Source organism: Cryptomeria japonica, chromosome 4 (assembly GCF_030272615.1).
Source record: "Cryptomeria japonica chromosome 4, Sugi_1.0, whole genome shotgun sequence".
Classification (NCBI taxonomy): Eukaryota; Viridiplantae; Streptophyta; class Pinopsida; order Cupressales; family Cupressaceae; genus Cryptomeria; species Cryptomeria japonica.
The window spans coordinates 51,106,767-51,126,575 of record NC_081408.1 but is presented as its reverse complement, the minus strand read 5'-3'; the positions used below and the strand labels follow the sequence as shown (position 1 = coordinate 51,126,575).

General features: G+C 38.1%; 1 protein-coding gene across 1 annotated transcript in view; it reads left to right on the top strand.

Annotated features, from left to right (window-relative positions):
• LOC131056835 (putative expansin-A17) overlaps positions 1 to 19,199 on the top strand; it is a 58,819-nt gene extending 39,620 nt beyond the window's left edge. The window contains exon 4 of the mRNA XM_057991102.2: positions 19,114 to 19,199. Within this exon, the coding sequence (XP_057847085.2) occupies positions 19,114 to 19,199 (86 nt within the window). The remainder of the gene's footprint in view (positions 1 to 19,113) is intronic.
• The last annotated feature ends 610 nt before the right edge of the window (positions 19,200 to 19,809 follow it).

The following is a 19,809-nucleotide window of genomic DNA, read 5'->3' as shown; positions in this document are numbered from 1 at the left end:
CTTCGCCAGAGATTCGTGGAGGTAGGGTGGTCTAGAGTGACTGAATTTAAATATGGTTATAGGTACGGGCAACTGGAGATGGTGCGATGGAAGGTTCCTAATGAATGGCCAATTGTTGATATGGAGGAAGACTATGCTGAGCTTTATGGCATGTTGGCTAGTAAACACTATAGTTCCCTTAAGGATAGGGATAGACTTGTTTGGTCGCTGAATCCTAAGGGTATTTTATTGTTTCTAGTGGGTACCAGGAGTTGTCATTTCATGGCTTGGAGGGGAGAGAGGTACACTGGTGGAAATATTTTTGGAACAATGTCTCTTGGCTAAAGTGTAACTTTTTTGCTTGGACTTTGGCTTTGAATAGGTGTCTCACCTGGGACAATATTCATAAGCCTGGGTTCCATGGGCCTTCCATCTGTGTTTTGTGTAGTAATGGAGAGGAGGATTCCTCTCACATGTTCTTTAGATTCCCTTTATCCTTCTTTATATGGCATTACTGGTGGGGTGTGTGGAAGCATCCATGTGTTCATGCAGATTCTTTGGTGGATTTTTGGAGCAGTTTGGGTAGGCCTCCGATTCTGTCCTCTTTTCTCCACACTGTCTGGCACATTGGGCCCATTTTTATACTATGGAATATTTGGTTAGAGAGGAATAGTAGGATCTTTAGGGATGCTAGACTGTTAGTTCAGCAAGTGTGGAATAGAATCATTGGCATGATCCAAGAGATGGTGGAAGCTAAATGTGAGGTGAATTTTCCTCTGGATAGAGGAGAGGCTGATATTTTGAGTAGGATGGGTTTGCAAAAGATGTCTCTTGTCTCAGCCTATGTTAGGATAGGTAGACGTGCTAAGCAGAAGTTCCAAAGGGAGGGAAGGTGGTTGCCCCCTCAAGATGATTTCATAAAGATTAACACCGATGGCTCCTCTCGAGGTAATTCGAGGCCTGCTAGGATTGGGGGGGTTGGTAGGGACTGTATGGGGGTTGTGGTTTTCTTCTTTTCAGTCCATAAAGGGCAGCAGTCTAATAATTTTATGGAGGGATTAGCAATTTTCTATGCACTGGAGCATGCTTTTGAGTTGAGGTGGCGTAAGGTTATCTGCGAATCAAATTCGCAAATTATTGTTAACCTGTTGATTGAGCAGAAGGTGAGTAAGATTAATTGGCAACTGGTAGGGATTGTTCACTAGATTTTGCAAATTAGTGCTATGATGGAGAAGGTGTCCTTCATCCACATTCCTCAGGAATGGAACAAGGCAGCCAATTGCTTGGCTAAGTGGGCCTTAGGAAATGGAGATGATTAGAAAGTTGAGGGTTGGGAGCATCTCCCCTTGAATTACTGTCAAGACTTGCATAAGATCTTTGCCAAGGATATGGATAGTTATGAAGTTGTTTGATCATTGGTTGGGAGTGTTGCACTCTTCTGGAGCTTTGGGGCTTTGGTTTTCTTTTGTAATGATGTATTCTGATTATTAATAAAAATTTTAACCCTTTATTCAAAAGTGATATTTTCAGGCATAAGAAGAATAACTCTTTTTTATAATATCAACATTATAACATTTTGAGGCTTGCTAATATTATTTGGATAATTTTATGAGGGTTTTGGTTGCTATAATCAATGGATTTGTGAAAAATAAATCAATATATTTAGGCACCTTAATTTTTGAGTTGTAGCTTATTGTTAAGTGATTGAATTTTGAGTTACTACATACAATATTAGCATTAATTTCCCAAATATACAATTTATAATTAGTTCAAGGAAGTGTCTATGAGAGTTTCATATTTATATTAGCGCATAAATAATTAGATATTTTGTTACAATTATTTAATTTGTCATTTAACAGTTTCTAAATTTCTTATTAGTTAGTCATAGTTGAATATTTTAATTCATAAGGGTTTTAAAACATTGTTGTGGCTAATTATATTATTTATCAACATTTATTTCAGTGGAGTTTGGTATCTACTATGATTTTTTTATCATATCAACTTGCACATATTAAGAAAATTGCTTTTTTTTTTAAGGTGGGTGAAAGGTCGGCCACATTAGTAACCATAAATCCAGGAAAAAAGGTAATGCTATGAAGCATATAAATAGGAAAAAGAAGTAACCCTTATTAGATTTTGAAATAAGATATAATATTCCAAAAAAAATGGATTTAAAAAATTAATGTTTAGAAGGAAAACCCAATAAAGGAAAGTAAGAGAATAAAATATATATTTACATAAATCTAGAGAAAATACACAAATGTAATTAACAAATAAGGATTAAATCTAAATAAAACAAACAAGGAAGAAATAATTACTAAATAAATGTTTGAAAATTAAATGCGACGGGTAGGGTACTTATTAGAAGAGCGATTTTGAAGGTGTTTGAAATCATTCGTAATATCAAAGAGAACATACACAACATACAAATTAGCTATATGATGATGATTAGAGACTTGACATCCTTGATTCCATTACAATTTAAGTTTGCTCTAATGGGTCTCTTTGTAATGACATGTGTAATTAAGTGCACACTGGATGTCTTTAAATATAATGATATAGCAGCACGTTATATAAAACATGTTTTATGTTGGGTTCATAATGGACAGTAGAGCAGATTAAGAAAATTGAAATTTCAATTTGAACATTTGAACATTTGAATTTTAGGTTCGTTTGTACCCACCTTGAGATTGAATTAGGTGAATCTTAAACCACTAAAAAAAAAAATTTAAGTAAAATGATAATTTTGAAGGAGGCAATGATGATATGTAAGTTTGAATAGAAGTACAATAATGATGACCAAATGAGAAATATGTAAAAATAATTATGAACAAAAGTTTTAAAAAATCAGACCATGAATCAAACTCAACATAAAACTGTACTAAATACTTATCCATATATTCTTCCATTAAATCATTCCAATCAAAATAAATACAAAATAAAATAATAAAATATAATATAATAATTTCACCAGTACACTTAAAAAAAAAAAAATATTGATATAAAATAGTTCTATGATATGCACAAAACCATTTAAATTGAACAATGCCAACTTTCAACGTGATATTGAATACTGTCATATTACCTACTTCATTACTCATCTGCATGACTGAAAACAAAGCACACCCTGAGCAGGCCCCGTCCAGCCGATGGAATATATTTCCTAATGCATAAATTGGCTATGCATTGACATTGGTTAAGGTCAAATTTTATATGAATAATTAGAGTTGTTTTTTATATTCATCGTCCTTCAAATTAATTATAAATTTAGATTTCTCAACAGTGACGAGAAGCATCACCCATGTGCTCTGATGATCAAAATCAGGTTTGCTTGCCTAAAAAATGGGCACCAATAGAGGAACCGCCCAAGAGTACAAAAACTGTAACATTAGAATAATAGCTATACCATAGACTTAAGTATTTCTATAATGTTTATATAAAAATTCCTTGTCAGATATTACATGTGCCAAGAATGTTAAAACATATAAATAAATCACTATTAATCATTACAGATGTTGACTTACACATGAAGCTCTTGCTTATTCAGCTTCAATAGCCTAAGTATTGCATCAGGAATATTGCATTGCATCCACAGCTATTCTGGTTTTAAAATGGTATTGTTGTATTACAAAACATTACTGATTGTGGGTATGTGCAGGATCATGGTGTGCCAAAACAGGCCCTTAAGTGGCAATGAAATTTCAGAAAAATCAAAAGTTGTGAACATTATTTTTAAAATATGTAAGAAGAGAATATATAGAAAATTGAATGTAGTTTCTAAGCTACTAGTTGTTTTTTGGGAAAAAAAAATCCTATTTGATGAAAATTTCAAATTTTAATGCAGTGGTAGTAAAATTTCAAGAAAAAAATAAGAAGTAGATGCATGTCTGACCACCCTAATCACAATCAAATCTTAATATTTTTTTATAATATTTATAATATAAGTATTAGACTCATGTCTAGATGTGACACATATTTTTTTTTAATTTTTTATGAATTAAATAATTATTTATGATTTTTTTACTATAGTTTTTTAGAAATTCAGAAACTCCTACGTCTGACCACCTTAACTTGATCAAAACCTTATGAAATTTAATTTTTTTTAATTTTTCCCTATAGTAGATGAAGCATAGGATGTGATGCATGTTTCGGGTTCAAAAAATGTTATACCATTTGAAAGTTATGAGTGTTTTTTATTCAGTATATCAATTAGGACTATTGTCAGAATTCAATTAGAAAATAAATAATAATTATTTACTAAAGTCAAAATAAGCCTTATATTGTTGGAAAGCTAGGAACGTCCTTAAAAAACCCTTTTCATTTTATCAATTTTGGCTACAAAAAAAGTCGTCAGCCACCAGTGTAAAGTCTGGAAAACCAGGGAATACTGAAAAACATGTTTTTTCAGTTGACTTTTTAGGCTTGTAACTTCCAAGCCTAATACCAAAGCATTCCCGAGCCGAAATTTGAAATTTGAAAATTTGAGTACAAAAATCAGATATCAGATTTTATCCGACATCCGATTTTTGTACAAAAATTTGTGGTCCCCAATGAATTTCCCTTTTCCGCCATTTATGAAGTAAACTGCCACATGGCAGAAATCCGATATCTGATTAAATCAGATATAGGATTTTATTAGTCATATTTTAAAGAGGGAGAGAAGCAGAGGGAGAGAGGGAGAGAGAGAGAGAGAGAGAGAGAGAGAGAGAGAGAGAGGAGAGGGATGGAGAGAGAGAGAGAGAGAGAGAAGGAGAGGGAGAGAGAGAGAGAGAGAGAGAGAGAGAGAGAGAGAGAGAGAGGAGAGGGATGGAGAGAGAGAGAGAGAAGGAGAGGGAGAGAGGGAGAGAGAGAGGGGTGAGAGAGAGAGGGAGAGAGAGAGGGAGAGAGAGAGAGAAGGAGAGAGAGAGGGGGAGAGAGAGAGGGGGAGAGAGAGAGAGACCATATGACCCCTAACGATGAAATTTGGTGTCTTAAGGGGACCTATGGTGTCGTTAGGGGTCATATGGTGTCTTGGGACACCATTGGACCCCTTAAGACACCAAATCATGTTGTTAGGGGTCATATTGTGTCTTACGACCCATAACTATGACCCCTAATGATAGTTATGTGATATGGTGTCCCATGAACTCTTATGACCTCTCAGGACACCATATGACCCCTAATGACACCATATTGGGTCGCTTTGGGTCATATTATGTCCTAAGGGGTCATATTGTGGTCTATGACCCCTTAGGACACCATATGACCCCTAACGACATGATTTGGTGTCTTAAGGGGTCCTATGGTGTCGTTAGGGGTCATATGGTGTCCATAGAGGTCATATGGTGTCTTGGGACACCATAAGACCCCTTAGGACACAATATGACCCCTTAGGACACAATATGACCCAAAGTGACCCAATATGGTGTCATTAGGGGTCATATGGTGTCCTAAGAGGTCATAAGGGTTCATGGGACACCATATGACCCCTATGGACACCATATGACCCCTAATGACACCATCAGACCCCTTAAGACACCAAATCATGTCGTTAGGGGTCATATTGTGTCCTAAGGGGTCCTATGGTGTCCCAAGACACCATATGAACCCTATGGACACAATATGACCCCTAACGACACCATAGGACCCCTTAAGACACGAGGTCATGTCATTGGGGGTCATATTGTGTCTTACGAGGTCGTAGGACACAATATGACCCCTAACGACACAATTTGGTGTCTTAAGCGGTCTTATGGTGTCACAAGACACCATATGATCCCTAACTACACCATAGGATCCCTTAAGACACCAAATCATAACATTATGGGTCATATTGTGTCTTACGGGGTCGTAGGACACAATATGACCCCTAACGACATGATTTGGTGTCTTAAGGGGTCATATGGTGTCCTAAGAGGTCATATGGTGTCCCATGATGACCTCTTAGGACACCATATGACCCCTAACGACACCATCGGACCCCTTAGGACACAATATGACCCCTTAGGACACAATATGACCCAACGCGACCCAATATGGTCTCATTAGGGGTCATATGGTGTCCTAAGAGGTCATAAGGGTTCATGGGACATCATATGATCCCTATGGACACCATATGACCCCTAACGACACCATCGGACCCCTTAAGACACCAAATCATGTCGTTAGGGGTCATATTGTGTCCTAAGGGGTCCTATGGTGTCCCAAAACACCATATGAACCATATGGACACCATATGACCCCTAACGACACCATAGGACTCCTTAAGACACCAAATCATGTCGTTGGGGATCATATTGTGTCTTACGGGGTCGTAGGACACAATATGACCCCTAACGACACAATTTGGTGTCTTAAGGGGTCTTATGGTGTCACAAGACACCATGTGATCCCTAACGACACCATAGGACCCCTTAAGACACCAAATCATAACATTAGCGGTCATATTGTGTCTTATGGGGTCGTAGGACACAATATGACCCCTAACGACATGATTTGGTGTCTTAAGGGGTCATATGGTGTCCTAAGAGGTCATATGGTGTCCCATGATGACCTCTTAGGACACCATATGACCCCTAACGACACCACCAGACCCCTTAGGACACAATATGACCCAAAGCGACCCAATATGGTGTCATTAGGGGTCATATGGTGTCCTTAGAGGTCATAAGGGTTCATGGGACACCATATGACCCCTATGGACACCATATGACCCCTAACGACACCATCGGACCCCTTAAGACACCAAATCGTGTCATTAGGGGTCATATTGTGTCCTAAGGGGTCCTATGGTGTCCCAAGACACCATATGACCCCTATGGACACCATATAACCCCTAACGATACCATAGGACCCCTTAAGACACCAAATCATGTCGTTGGGGGTCATATTGTGTCTTACGAGGTCAGACACAATATGACCCCTAACGACACAATTTGGTGTCTTAAGGGGTCTTATGGTGTCACAAGACACCATATGATCCCTAACGACACCATAGGACCCCTTAAGACACCAAATCATAACATTAGGGGTCATATTGTGTCTTACGGGGTCGTAGGACATAATATGACCCCTAACGACATGATTTGGTGTCTTAAGGGGTCCGATGGTGTCGTTAGGGGTCATATGGTGTCCATAGGGATCATATGGTGTCACATGAACCCTTATGACCTCTTAGGACACCATATGACCCCTAATGACACCATATTGGGTCGCTTTGGGTCATATTGTGTCGTTAGGGGTCATATTGTGTCTTAAGGGGTCCTATGGTGTCCCAAGACACCATATGAGACCTATGGACACCATATGACCCCCAACAATACCACAAGACCCCTTAAGACACCAAATCATATCGTTAGGGATCATATTGTGTCGTACGGGGTCGTAGGACACAATATGACCCCTAACGACATGATTTGGTGTCTTAAGGGGTCCTGTGGTATCGTTAGGGGTCATATGGTGTCCATAGGAGTCATATGGTGTCTTGGGACACCGTAGGACCCCTTAAGACACAATATGACCCCTTAGGACACAATATGACCCAAGGCTGCCCAATATGGTGTCATTAGGTGTCATATGGTGTCCTAAGAGGTCATAAGGGTTCATGGGACACCATATGACCCCTATGGACACCATATGACCCCTAACGACACCATAGGACCCCTTAAGACACCAAATCATGTTGTTAGGGGTCATATTGTGTCCTACGACCCCGTACGACATAATATGATCCCTAACGATATTATTTGGTGTCTTAAGGGGTCATATGGTGTCATTATGGGTCCTATGGTGTCGTTAGGGGTCATATAGTGTCTTGGGACACCATAGGACCCCTTAAGACACAATATGACCCCTAACGACACAATATGACCCAAAGTGACCCAATATGGTGTCATTAGGGGTCATATGGTGTCTTAAGGGGTCCTATGGTGTCCCAAGACACCATATGACCCCTATGGACACCATATGACCCCTAACAACATCATAGGACCCCTTAAGACACTAAATAATATCATTAGGGATCATATTGTGTCGTACGAGGTTGTAGGATACAATATGACCCCTAATGACATGATTTGGTGTCCTAAGGGGTCCTATGGTGTCGTTAGGGGTCATATGGTGTCCATAGGGGTCATATAGTGTCTTGGGACACCATAGGACCCCTTAAGACACAATATGACCCCTAACGACACAATATGACCCAATGCAACCCAATATGGTGTCATTAGGGGTCATATGGTGTCCTAAGAGGTCATAAGGGTTAATGGGACACCATATGACCCCTATGGGTACCATATGACCCCTAACGACACCATCGGACCCCTTAAGACACCAAATCATGTCGTTAGGGGTCATATTGTGTGTGTCTCTCTCTCCCTCTCTCCCTCTCCTCCTCTCTTTCTCTCTCTCTCTCCCTCTCTCCCTCTCCTCCTCTCTCTCTCTCTCCCTCTCTCCCTCTCCTCCTCTCTCTCTACTTCTCTCCCTCTACTCCTCTATCTCTCTCTCTATCTCTCTCTATCTCTCCCTCTCTCTCTCTCTCCCTCTCTCCCTCTCCTCCTCTCTCTCTCTCTCTCTCCCTCTCTCCCTCTCTCTCTCTCCCTCCCTCTCCTCCTCTCTCTCTCTCTCTCCCTCTCTCTCTCCCTCTCCTCCTCTCTCTCTCCCTTTGTCCCTCTCTCTCTCTCTCTCTCTCTCTCTCTCTCTCTCTCTCTCTCCCTCTCCTCCTCTCTCTCTCTCTATCTCTCTCTCTCCCTCTCTCCCTCTCCTCCTCTCTCTCTCTCTCTCCCTCTCTCCCTCTCCTCCTCTCTCTCTCTCTCTCTCTCTCTCCCTCTCCTCCTCTCTCTCTCCCTCTCTCTCTCTCTCTCCCTCCCTCCCTCTCCTCCTCCTCCTCCTCTCTCTCTCTCTCTCTCTCTCTCTCTCTCTCTCTCTCTCTCTCTCTCTCTCTCTCTCTCTCTCTCTCCCTCTCTCCCCCTCCTCCTCCTCTCTCTCTCTCTAAAATATGACCAATAAAATCCGATATTTGATTTAATCAGATATCGGATTTCTGCCATGTGGCAGTTTAGTTCATAAATGGCGGCAATGGGAATTTTTCTTGGGGACCACATATTTTTGTACTAAAATCAAATATCCGTTAAAATCGGATATCGGATTTTATCAGATATCCAATTTTGGTACTAAAAACCAAAAAAAAAAAGGGTTTGTGGGCCATTCTGTTGATTCCAAGGGTCGACAGTCTGGGTCCTATGTTTTTTGTCAACGATCACAAGGTGGCAGACAGCTAGAGACAAATTAGTGCTTTTGGGATATTCTTAAAGTGAAAACTTTTATTGTCAATCACGAAGGACCATATTTGTGGAGGGAAATGGGGAGTAGTAGTCGTCGGAAGTCTAAACGCAAAAGAAAACTTTCAAATGACCAAGTTGAAGTGTATAGAGAAAGAGATAGAGAATGTCATAGGAGGAGAAGATAAGGTATGTTAAATATTGCTAATGTTACTTCAACTAAAGAGGAAATTGAAATTGAAAATGTGCCACAAGTTATTGAAAATGAAAATGTAGATTTTGAAAGTGAAAATATTGAAAATTTTGAAAATGTTGAAAGTGATAATGAAAATGCTCAACATGTGGAAAATGTGCTACAAGTTATTGAAAATGAAAATGTAGATTTTGAAAGTGAAAATATTGAAAATTTTGAAAATGTTGAAAGTGATAATGAAAATGCTCAACATGTGGAAACTGTGCCACAAGTTATTGAAAATGAAAATGTAGATTTTGAAAGTGAAAATATTGAAAATTTTGAAAATGTTGAAAGTGATAATGAAAATGCTCAACATGTGGAAAATTTTGACATAGGAGGTGAAAATGTGGAAAACTTTAACATTGAAGGTGGAATTGCCTCACCAAGTGAACCATATGTAACACCTAATTACTTTAGAAATGAAGACCCTCTCATGGATGAAAGACAAATTCCAAATCCAAGACCTTCAAGAACCCCAAAATGGTTATTTGGAATCGATGAGAACATTATTGCAAATCTTGAAGGCAAGAGGTCAACAAGAACCGTTCGGTTGTGGGCTACAAAACTTTTCAACCAAAATTTTTTCAATAAGACATTGACCGAGCAATGCCAACTCTTTGTTCAATTGCTAAAGATGATAAAGATGAGACCATTGCTAAACAAATTGAAGATTTGTATGAACAAGAAAACGGAGAGAAATTCTATTATTGCAAAAAATCTATTTGACGCTCTCAATTCTATTGGAAAGAATACCAAAGAAAGAGATAAGAGAGCCACTTGAAGAGTGATTACAACCTCCTTAGTAAGCCATCAATTGAGGAAGGCTCATCAAATGAGACAAACTTGTGTTGACTTTAACATAAACCGTAAAACTTTGGATAGAGCACTTGCATGAAGACAAAAAATTGACGATCCACTTCAACAAGATACATGGGCATTTGGTGGGAGGCTTCCATGTGTTGATAGAAAGTTCACTGACAATGTGAAGGAAGAGATTCAACAATTTTGGCACTCTAATTCTAGAGTGTCACCCAATGTAAAGGACGTTTTGAAATTAAGAATCGGCAACCGAGACCGCACACTGCATCCCAAACATTTCTTGGAATGAAGCCAAATAATGTTGTACAAAAAATTTTGTGAATTACATCCAACTTTGCAAATATCACAAAGGGCCTTTGAATCTTTGAAACCATTTTATTGTGTTCCTCTTAAGATTCGCAATACCTGTTGTTGCAAGTACCATGTGGAGTTTTCAATGTACCATGAACTTTTATGTCATATTCGTTCTACGATGCATACTAATGAGATGTTGTAGGAGTGTGGTGCAATGTTATTTCTGAGATCATCAAGAGACTTGCAAGATCTATTTTTATGCCCTAGAGATGATGGCTGCTATTTCTATAGAAATTATTGTTTGAATGAGAAGTGCTCAGAATGCAGTGGGTTGTCAAAGTTTGTTTCATGTTTTCATGAGGGCAGCGAACACAAGTTTGGAAATAATTATGTTGGGAAAAAAAGATACGAGACAGTGAAATATACTGTGAAGAGTGGAGGTGAAGGTTCTAGATGCGAATTAGTCTCAAGAGAAGTGAGTATTGCTGATTTTATTTTGGATTTTAAGGAAAGTCTTTTCTACAAGTATGCAAGGCACGCCCATAGGTCCCAGTGGTTGGATCAATAGTTCAGGATGTGTAAGAACTCTTTCCCGATTGGCACTATTGTATCGGTGGTTGATTTTGCAGAGAACTATACATTGCAACCACAAAATGAGGTACAGTCTCAGTACTACAATTCAGTCCAAATTGCTATTTTTGTTCACATTACATATAAACATGCTCTTGATAGTACAAAAGAGGACAGGAAGATAATAAGGGAGTATCATTTTTATATGAGCGATGATAGATCACACTCCTCCAAGTATGTGCAACATTCTTTCGAGAATTTTTTTGAGTTCTTGCATGAGAAAGATATTGCAATTGACCAGCATATAATATGGTCAGATAACTATACGGGTCAATTCAAGAATGCACGTATGTTTTATTGGTTGAGTAGAATGCATGTGGAGAGGCATATACCTCATATTTGGTGTTTTTTTGAGGCGGGGCATGGGAAGGGAGAGCATGATGGAGCAAGTGCATGTTTGAAGAGAGCTCTTGTTAAGGAGCGATTGAGGATTTCAAGTGCAAATTTCTCTGATGCATGTTCTATTGTTGATTGGTGTAGTTCAGCATTGTCACATGGAGGTACTCTTGATTCAGCAGTGAGCAGATTCTTTTGGTTGGTTGAGGAGGGAACAGTGGGAGATAGATTGGATTGTCAAACAATTAAAGATTCTTCAAAGATGAATTCATTTCTCAGCTCAGATGCAAGTACATGGACCATTTGGACATGAGCATTGGCTTGTTTTTGTCAGAGTTGTCTTCGGTGTGATTGGGATCAGTGCGAGTGAAGTGAGTGGGTTGATACATGGGTTCCCCACTATCTGACTCCTTTATCTCAAACAATGACATGGAAAGTTCACTTGAGTATGATCATCTATTAGATCTTGTACAACTAGGACATGTTTTTGCAGTTGTTGCACCGCAAGGGAATGAAGAGAGATCAAAATATTGGTTGGCACGATGTGTACAGGGAAAACAAAAGCTAACACAACCCGTGAAAGATGATGATGGGTTCACATATCCTACAGGTTCAGTTGTTGTTGTGGGAACTTGGTTGCAAACATACATGATTAGAAAGAATGGCATACCTGCATTTGAAGACTATGAGAGACACAAAACCATTATAATGTATTCACACCTTATTATAGCTACAAATGTCAAGTTGTTGAAGCATCAAGCAAAACTGAAGACCAAAGAGCTATGGACAATGACTACTGCTGATCATGAAGCAATACTAGATACTCTTAAACAAAGAGATGACCCTTCAGGCACACTTGAGTAGTAGGTCTTTAATGGTGCCTTATTTTTTTATCATGCATTTCATTTCAAACAATGATCATTAAACCTCAATGTTCAAGTTTGTTACGTGTATATTAAGGATATGTTCAAAATGCAGGTCTATTGATGAACGTTTTTTTTGGCAACACGGTTTTTGCATGCACATAGCGAGTACACTCGATATAATTGGAAGGGACGTATTTTTGCAACACGACTTATTATCATGCATTTGATGAACTTTACAATTTTTTTTATTAGAGAACACTATTTGAGAATTTTTTATGATATAATTATCGCATAACCTTTATGCTCATGAAGGCATTTTTTGATGATATACAACAGTATCACATTATGATTTTTGCATCAACATAGTGGGTTCTGTTGATATAATTTGAAGGGACGTATTTTTATGGTATATGATCCCACCTTTTCATTTATTATCATGCATTTCAGTTGAAGTGATTATCATAAATCCGTTATGTTCATCCATGCATTTTATGTGTAGACTAACAATTCTTAAAAATACAGTTTCATGCTAGATCATTCGTTGTTGACGAGACCCTCTCTTGGTGATGGTACATATTCCTTTGTGCATTAATGAGATTAAATTGTGGGTATTGTTGTATTTATTATCATGAAGATGATTCAAATGCATGTGGCCAGGACACATCTGTAGTGGATCAAATTGTCATGACAGATGATCTATTGAATCAAACATTTGACATTGATAGTCAAGTAAATAGGTTAATGTTGGGCCTTCAACATCAACACCTACTAGTCAAAGTGGTCATCGAACTTTCACTTAGGTAGCCTTGTCTATTTTTATTCATTAATGGTTTATAAAATAAAGTTAGTTAGATTTTGGCAATTGGATAACATTGTTTCATTTTCAGATGCTGACATCAGATGCACCTAATATTCTCTCCACAATGGAGCATGGTGCTCTCTAGCAGTAGCATCTTTGATGCTTTTGACAGTAGTATGAGTCAGATTAATAAATTTCTAATTTGATGCTTCCCACAGGGCTTTGCAACTTCAGATTGTGAGTGTGCCCCTGTTACAAATGAATTGTACTTTAATCGACATAGATGGTCTATGATGGCTTTTTTGTAAGACTATATGGTTTTATTACACATATTGTACTTTAATAGACATATAACAATATCCAAGTGGTGGTTGGCATGAGCTTGAATATGGTAAGTTGTATGCATCTTGAAGTTGAATATGATATGTTGTATACATCTTGAAGTTGAACTTTGATTAGACTTTGTTAGCATTTGATGAATCATAAATGTCATTTTATTATTAATATTGTGAGTGTGAGGTGTAGGAATAAATATCAATTACTTTGAAAGTCATGGATGGTTGTCCTCATATGATAACCACCAGATGATTGTGCCTTATGAAGAAAAGCTGAATAGATAATAACTAATTGAGAGCATCAATTCAAATCCATAATCTAGAGGATACTAATAACAGATCTTTGTATATATATTTTTTCTAATAATGAAACAGGTACAACTCTATTGAGATAAAATGAAGCTTTTCTCTCATATGAAGATGTCACATTGGCAAATTGGTCTTTATTATAATACACAAGACATAAGTAAAATCAAAATGCTCTCAGGGTATAGTTTTGGACTTGAACCATATTGCATAAATCTCAAGGCTTCAACTTGATTATCATTAAAGGTTTCTGATTGTTTACAAAATATCCCTTCATGGATGTCACATGCATAGGGTATGACCTCGAGCATTGGATCGAGTGGGGAGGGGCAAAGCAAGAGCATGCGTAGGGTAATTATGCCTAACTCGACATGTTAGAACCGATGGTTCGTCATAGCAACGAGCTGAATGAGAAATCGACTAGGCGACAACAGTCCATTGAGTGAGACTGATGATTTTTTCGCCAACCAAAAAATTGCTGCCCTAATAAAATCGTAGGGAAACTTGAAATATCGAGATAGGCTTTAGTAGGGACCCCTCTCATGGCCCCGTAGGTTCAAACGGATCATTCGTAGGTGCCAGAGATTCTAAGTTAGGGTCCATCAAAGTTTGACAATTTTGAGCACTTAGGGCGCTCAAGGGACGACGCCAGTAGGGTATGACCCCGAGTGTTCGATCGAGTGGGGGGGAAAAATAGGAGCATGCGTGGGGTAATTATGACTAACTGGACATGTTAGAGCTGATGGTTCGTCATTGCAATGAGCTGAATGAGAAATTGACCAGCGACAACATTCCATTAAGTGAGACTGACGATTTTTCTGCCAACCGAAAAATTACTGCCCTAATAAAACCATAGGGCAACTTGAAATACCGAGATAGGCTTTTATAGGGACCCTCTCATGGCCTCGTAGCTTCAAACGGATAGTTCGCAGGTGCCACAGATTCTGAGTTAAGGCCCATCAAAGTTTGACAATTTTGAGCACTTAGGGCACTCAAGGGACGACGCCGGTAGGGTATGACCTCGAGCGTTGGATCGAGTGGGGAGGGGAAAAACAGGAGCATGCGTAGGGTAATTATGCCTAACTAGACATGTCGGAGCCGAAGGTTCGTCATCGTAATGAGCTGAACGAGAAATCGACCAGGCAACAACATTCCATTGAGTGAGACTAACGATTTTTTTGCCAACCAAAAAATTTCTGCCCTAATAAAACCGTAGGGTAACTTGAAATATCGAGAAAGGCTTTAGTAGGGACCCCTCTTGTGGCCCCGTAGGTTCAAACGGATTGTTCGTAGGTGCCAGAGATTCTGAGTTAGGGCCCGTCAAAGTTTGACAATTTTGAGCACTTAGGGCACTCAAGGGACGACGCCAGTAAGGTATGACCCCGATCGTTCGATTGAGTGGGGGGCAAAATAGGAGCATGCGTAGGGTAATTATGCCTAACTAGACATGTCAGAGCTGACGGTTCGTCATTGCGATGAGCTGAACGAGAAATTGGCCACGTGACAACATTCCATTGAGTGAGACTGACGATTTTTTGCCAACCAAAAAATTGTTACCCTAATAAAACCGTAGGGAAACTTGAAAAACTGAGATAGGCTTTGTAGGGACCCCTCTCATGGCCCCGTAAGTTCAAACGGATCATTTGCAGGTGCCATAGATTCTGAGTTAGGGCCCGTCAAAGTTTGACAATTTTGAGCACTTAGGGCACTCAAAGGACGACGTCGATAGGGTATGACCCCGAGCGTTCGATCGAGTGGGGGACGTCGGTAGGGTATGACCCCGAGCGTTCGATCGAGTGGGGGGGCAAAACAAGAGCATGCGTAGGGTATTGTTTATTACATGAATTGTATTGTTCATTGAATGAATTTTATTGTACTGTTGATTAAATGAATTGTATTGTTCATTAAATAAATTGTATTGTATTGTTCATTAAATAGCCATTATTAACCATTGTTAATTATTGGAATGAAGATTAAAGATTTCCATGATAACACCACACATAGATGAGCAACAATTTATATGATCGAATATCAACTTCTGTACATATAAAAATGTCGAATGATTACAAATGTATGTCCATACACAAATATGGCATAGACACCAACTGAAACAAAATGTATGTCTAAATACGTGAATGTATGTCCATATACAAAATATACATGCCAACTAGACATGTAAGCATCCCAAAACTATCTATAACATCCTAAGCTACTGATGGATTATCAAAATTGATCCTCTTCGCCGCACTGCTCGACTCTGAAGGATCCTACACAAGAAAACCAAACCACGATTAATATGAGTTATATTATATAATTCACATTCGAAAAGTTAACATAAAAATGAACTATTCATATTTACCTCATCTCCACATTTTCTCTTCAGCTTTGCAGGACTCTTGATGTATGCCTTCAGTAGAGGAGGTATGTTTTGAATATTTTCGTAAACAACCTACATATGTTTAGAAACATGACATTGATAAAAGTTAGCATATAATTGTCACTGATAATAACAAATTATATCTACTAATCAAAAAATAAAATAAACACACATCTACTCGAGGCATCTCTTCTTCGTCTTCAGATATACTGGGTGTAGTCATCAAGGATGTGAAGCCAAGGATTCTCTGTATATATACACAACAAGTATATGAAACTATCAATCTATGTCTAGACATGTATAATCACTATAAGTTATTTAAACTATTCATTCAATCATATTTGCATTCAATTACCTTTCCCTTGTGTCCAATTGCACTACCAGATCCTAGATCACACTGCATCGCACTCGTGCTACTTGTGCCCTACAAGAGTAAAATAAGATATACATGCAAGTTACTACATAATCTAATTAATACAAATATAAATGATGAGCATGTATGTACAATAAAATACAAACGACTAGGTGCAATAATATATGTACCGTCAAGCTATCGAGGCCAAATGAAATGGTCGACAAGGTGCCCTCCTGAATTTGTCTCAACTCATCCTCGGTCATCAACTATTAAATAGACCATGTAAATAAAAATTAGTACTTAATATTATCTAATTTATAAATATTTAATTAAAATATAACATGAACTTTGAAAACACAAATCTTACCAATACATCATCAATGTATGATGATGGTGCCTCCTCGCCTCTAGCATGTGAGGACTCCCCAGGGTATCCTCCAGCCTGTGTAATAACCTTTGGTGCATCATGCATCTCATGCACCTCGTAATCTACACTATCCACAGTAGGATCAATGGGCTGTCCAACTGGACCCAAGCATACGTGCCCACACATGACACAACTATGTGGCATGCATATGTGTGGAGCTGAGGATGACGTGTCAGCACCACCCGATGCACCGCTACCATCAAAAGTGTGCCGAGCTACTGACGCAACCTGAGAAACCAAAAGGCTGCTCAAAGAGTGAATAGTCGATATGGTCTGTGAAGCCACCTCACAAATGATATCAGGATGCTGAACTGCAGGTGGGGGAGCAACAGGAGGAGGGGGGACATATTGGCCCTGGACTACTCTAACTGCCCCAAGTCTATTTTGGGGCATACCTAAACCTACACCCTGGAAAGGTTGGATGTCAAAGTAGTTCACATGTTTCTATAAAACAAACTCAACATACAATTTTTTTATTAAATAGAGGGAGATATCAAGATTGTTGTTGGGTGGTTTGTTGAAAACCATCCACCAACGATCCCAAAAGTTTTTCACAATCTCATCATCTGTGCACCATTTGATAGAAAGTTTTGTTTTTTTAGGATCTACAGGCTGATCAGTACGGGGATTGATAAACAATGAAGCGATTTCGGCTTTGGATATCTCAAGATCCTTGATATCCTTATATGACAAGCCATTTGCATATTTTTCCTTCATAGAATCTCGCCACAAAAGGGCGGCATCGTGCTCCTTAGTCATGGTTTCCATAATTTTTACGATCGACGTGAGAGGATCAAACAATGGGTTTAGACAAGGGATCCTACGATATACTTCTGCAATCCCCCTCAATTCATTCAAATTTTGTGCAATCAAATCTTGAATTGAGGGGGGGTTTGGCAAATGAGGGTTTGGTTGTCGCAGTTGTGGTTGGTCAGTGTTTTCATTGTTATCTCCCATTTTTAACCTAATTGAATGTAAACAATTAAATTTAGTTAACAAATTTAAACAATTAGGTATTTGATTTTAAAAAAACCTAGTTTTCATGAAAAAAAAACCATATTTTCAATGAAAAATCAAATAAACATTCACAAAAAATACAAAAAATGAATGAAAATGATTCAAAACGACAAAATTCTTACCTCTAAATCAATTTTTTAGCAATTTTTTGTCAAAAAACCGGATATCAGATGAAGCGGATATCGGATTTTGACAAATTCGCGTGACCCGTGAGTTAAAAATGACTCACGGGACTGTCGTTGTCTAAATATAAAAGTCTCAGAAAATCGGATATCCGATTTCAACACTTAAATTATTTTTAAATAACATATATAATATAATAATATATTATTATATTATATAATATGTATTGTATTATATTATATATATTATATTATAATATTATAATATAATATAATATAATATAATATTATATTATATTATATTATATTATATATTATATAATATTGTATTATATTATATTATTTTATATATAATATAATACAATATTATATAATATATAATATAATTGTGATTTTTTTTTATCAATAACACATATTTTATAACCCCGTTTTGAAACCAAAATAACTGCAAATTCTGTACCTTCAATACTTATTACCCCTAGTACTTTTATCGAAAATAGTTGTGTATATATGGGAAGGGTATGATTCGAAGAAATCATATCGGCCTTTTCAGTTTGTTGGGTATTAGAAGACTGTAAAAGATATGGCAGTGATGAAGATGATGGTGGTGTGTGCATTAGCATTTTTTATGCTAAAAGCAATGCTAGTTCAAGGCTGGAGTAGAGGGCATGCTACTTTCTATGGAGGGAGTGATGCAATTGGAACTATGGGTAAGTTTCAATTAGCTTGTCTTATATAGTTCAATAAAGTCAATGGCAAAAAGTTTTACTTATCATTGGTATTGTCTTGTTTGGATATTATGCGTAGCCCAACTACTATTTGATCATTGTTGTCATTAAGATGGTTTCTGTGTTTCTTTCTTTCAAGATTATATGAAGTTAAAGTAGGTTGTGTTGTTATAGGTGGTGCTTGTGGGTGTGGTAATATGTACAGTGCTGGATATGGCACAAATACTGCAGCTCTAAGCAGTGCTTTGTTTAACAATGGGGCTGTATGTGGAGCTTGTTATCAAATTAGGTGTGATGCTAAAAATGTTCCTCAATAGTGTTTGCTTGGCAAATCCATTATAATCACTGCCACTAACTTCTGTCCATCTAATAATGCCCTGCCAAATGACAATGGAGGATGGTGTAATTTGTCTCTCCAGCATTTTGACATGGCACAACCTGCCTTCCTGCAGACTGCGAAATACAAAGCTGGAATTGTTCCCATTGTTTCCCATTGTTTATAAGAGGTAAGTCATTTTTCTTCTTCATTACACAAAACTTATTGTCCAATAGATGGATTTTTGAACACGGTGGGATTAATTGCATGGTTCCATGCAAGAAGACTGGGGGAATCCATTTCACCATAAATGGAAGAGACTACTTTGAGTTAGTGTTGATAAGCAATGTTGGAGGAAGAGGGGATATTATAGCAGCTCTGGATGGCAACAAATGAATAGAAACTGGGGAGCGAATTGGCAAAGCAATTCCTATCTGAATGGCTAGTGTCTATCATTTAGAGTTATGAGCAGCAACGGAAGAATTATCACCATATACAATGTGGTTCCTTCCAATTGGCAATTCGGCCAGACATTTTCTTCCTCTCAAAATTTCAGATAAATACTAAGCATTGCTGTGATGTATCTTGTGATTATAGCCAATGTAATAGTT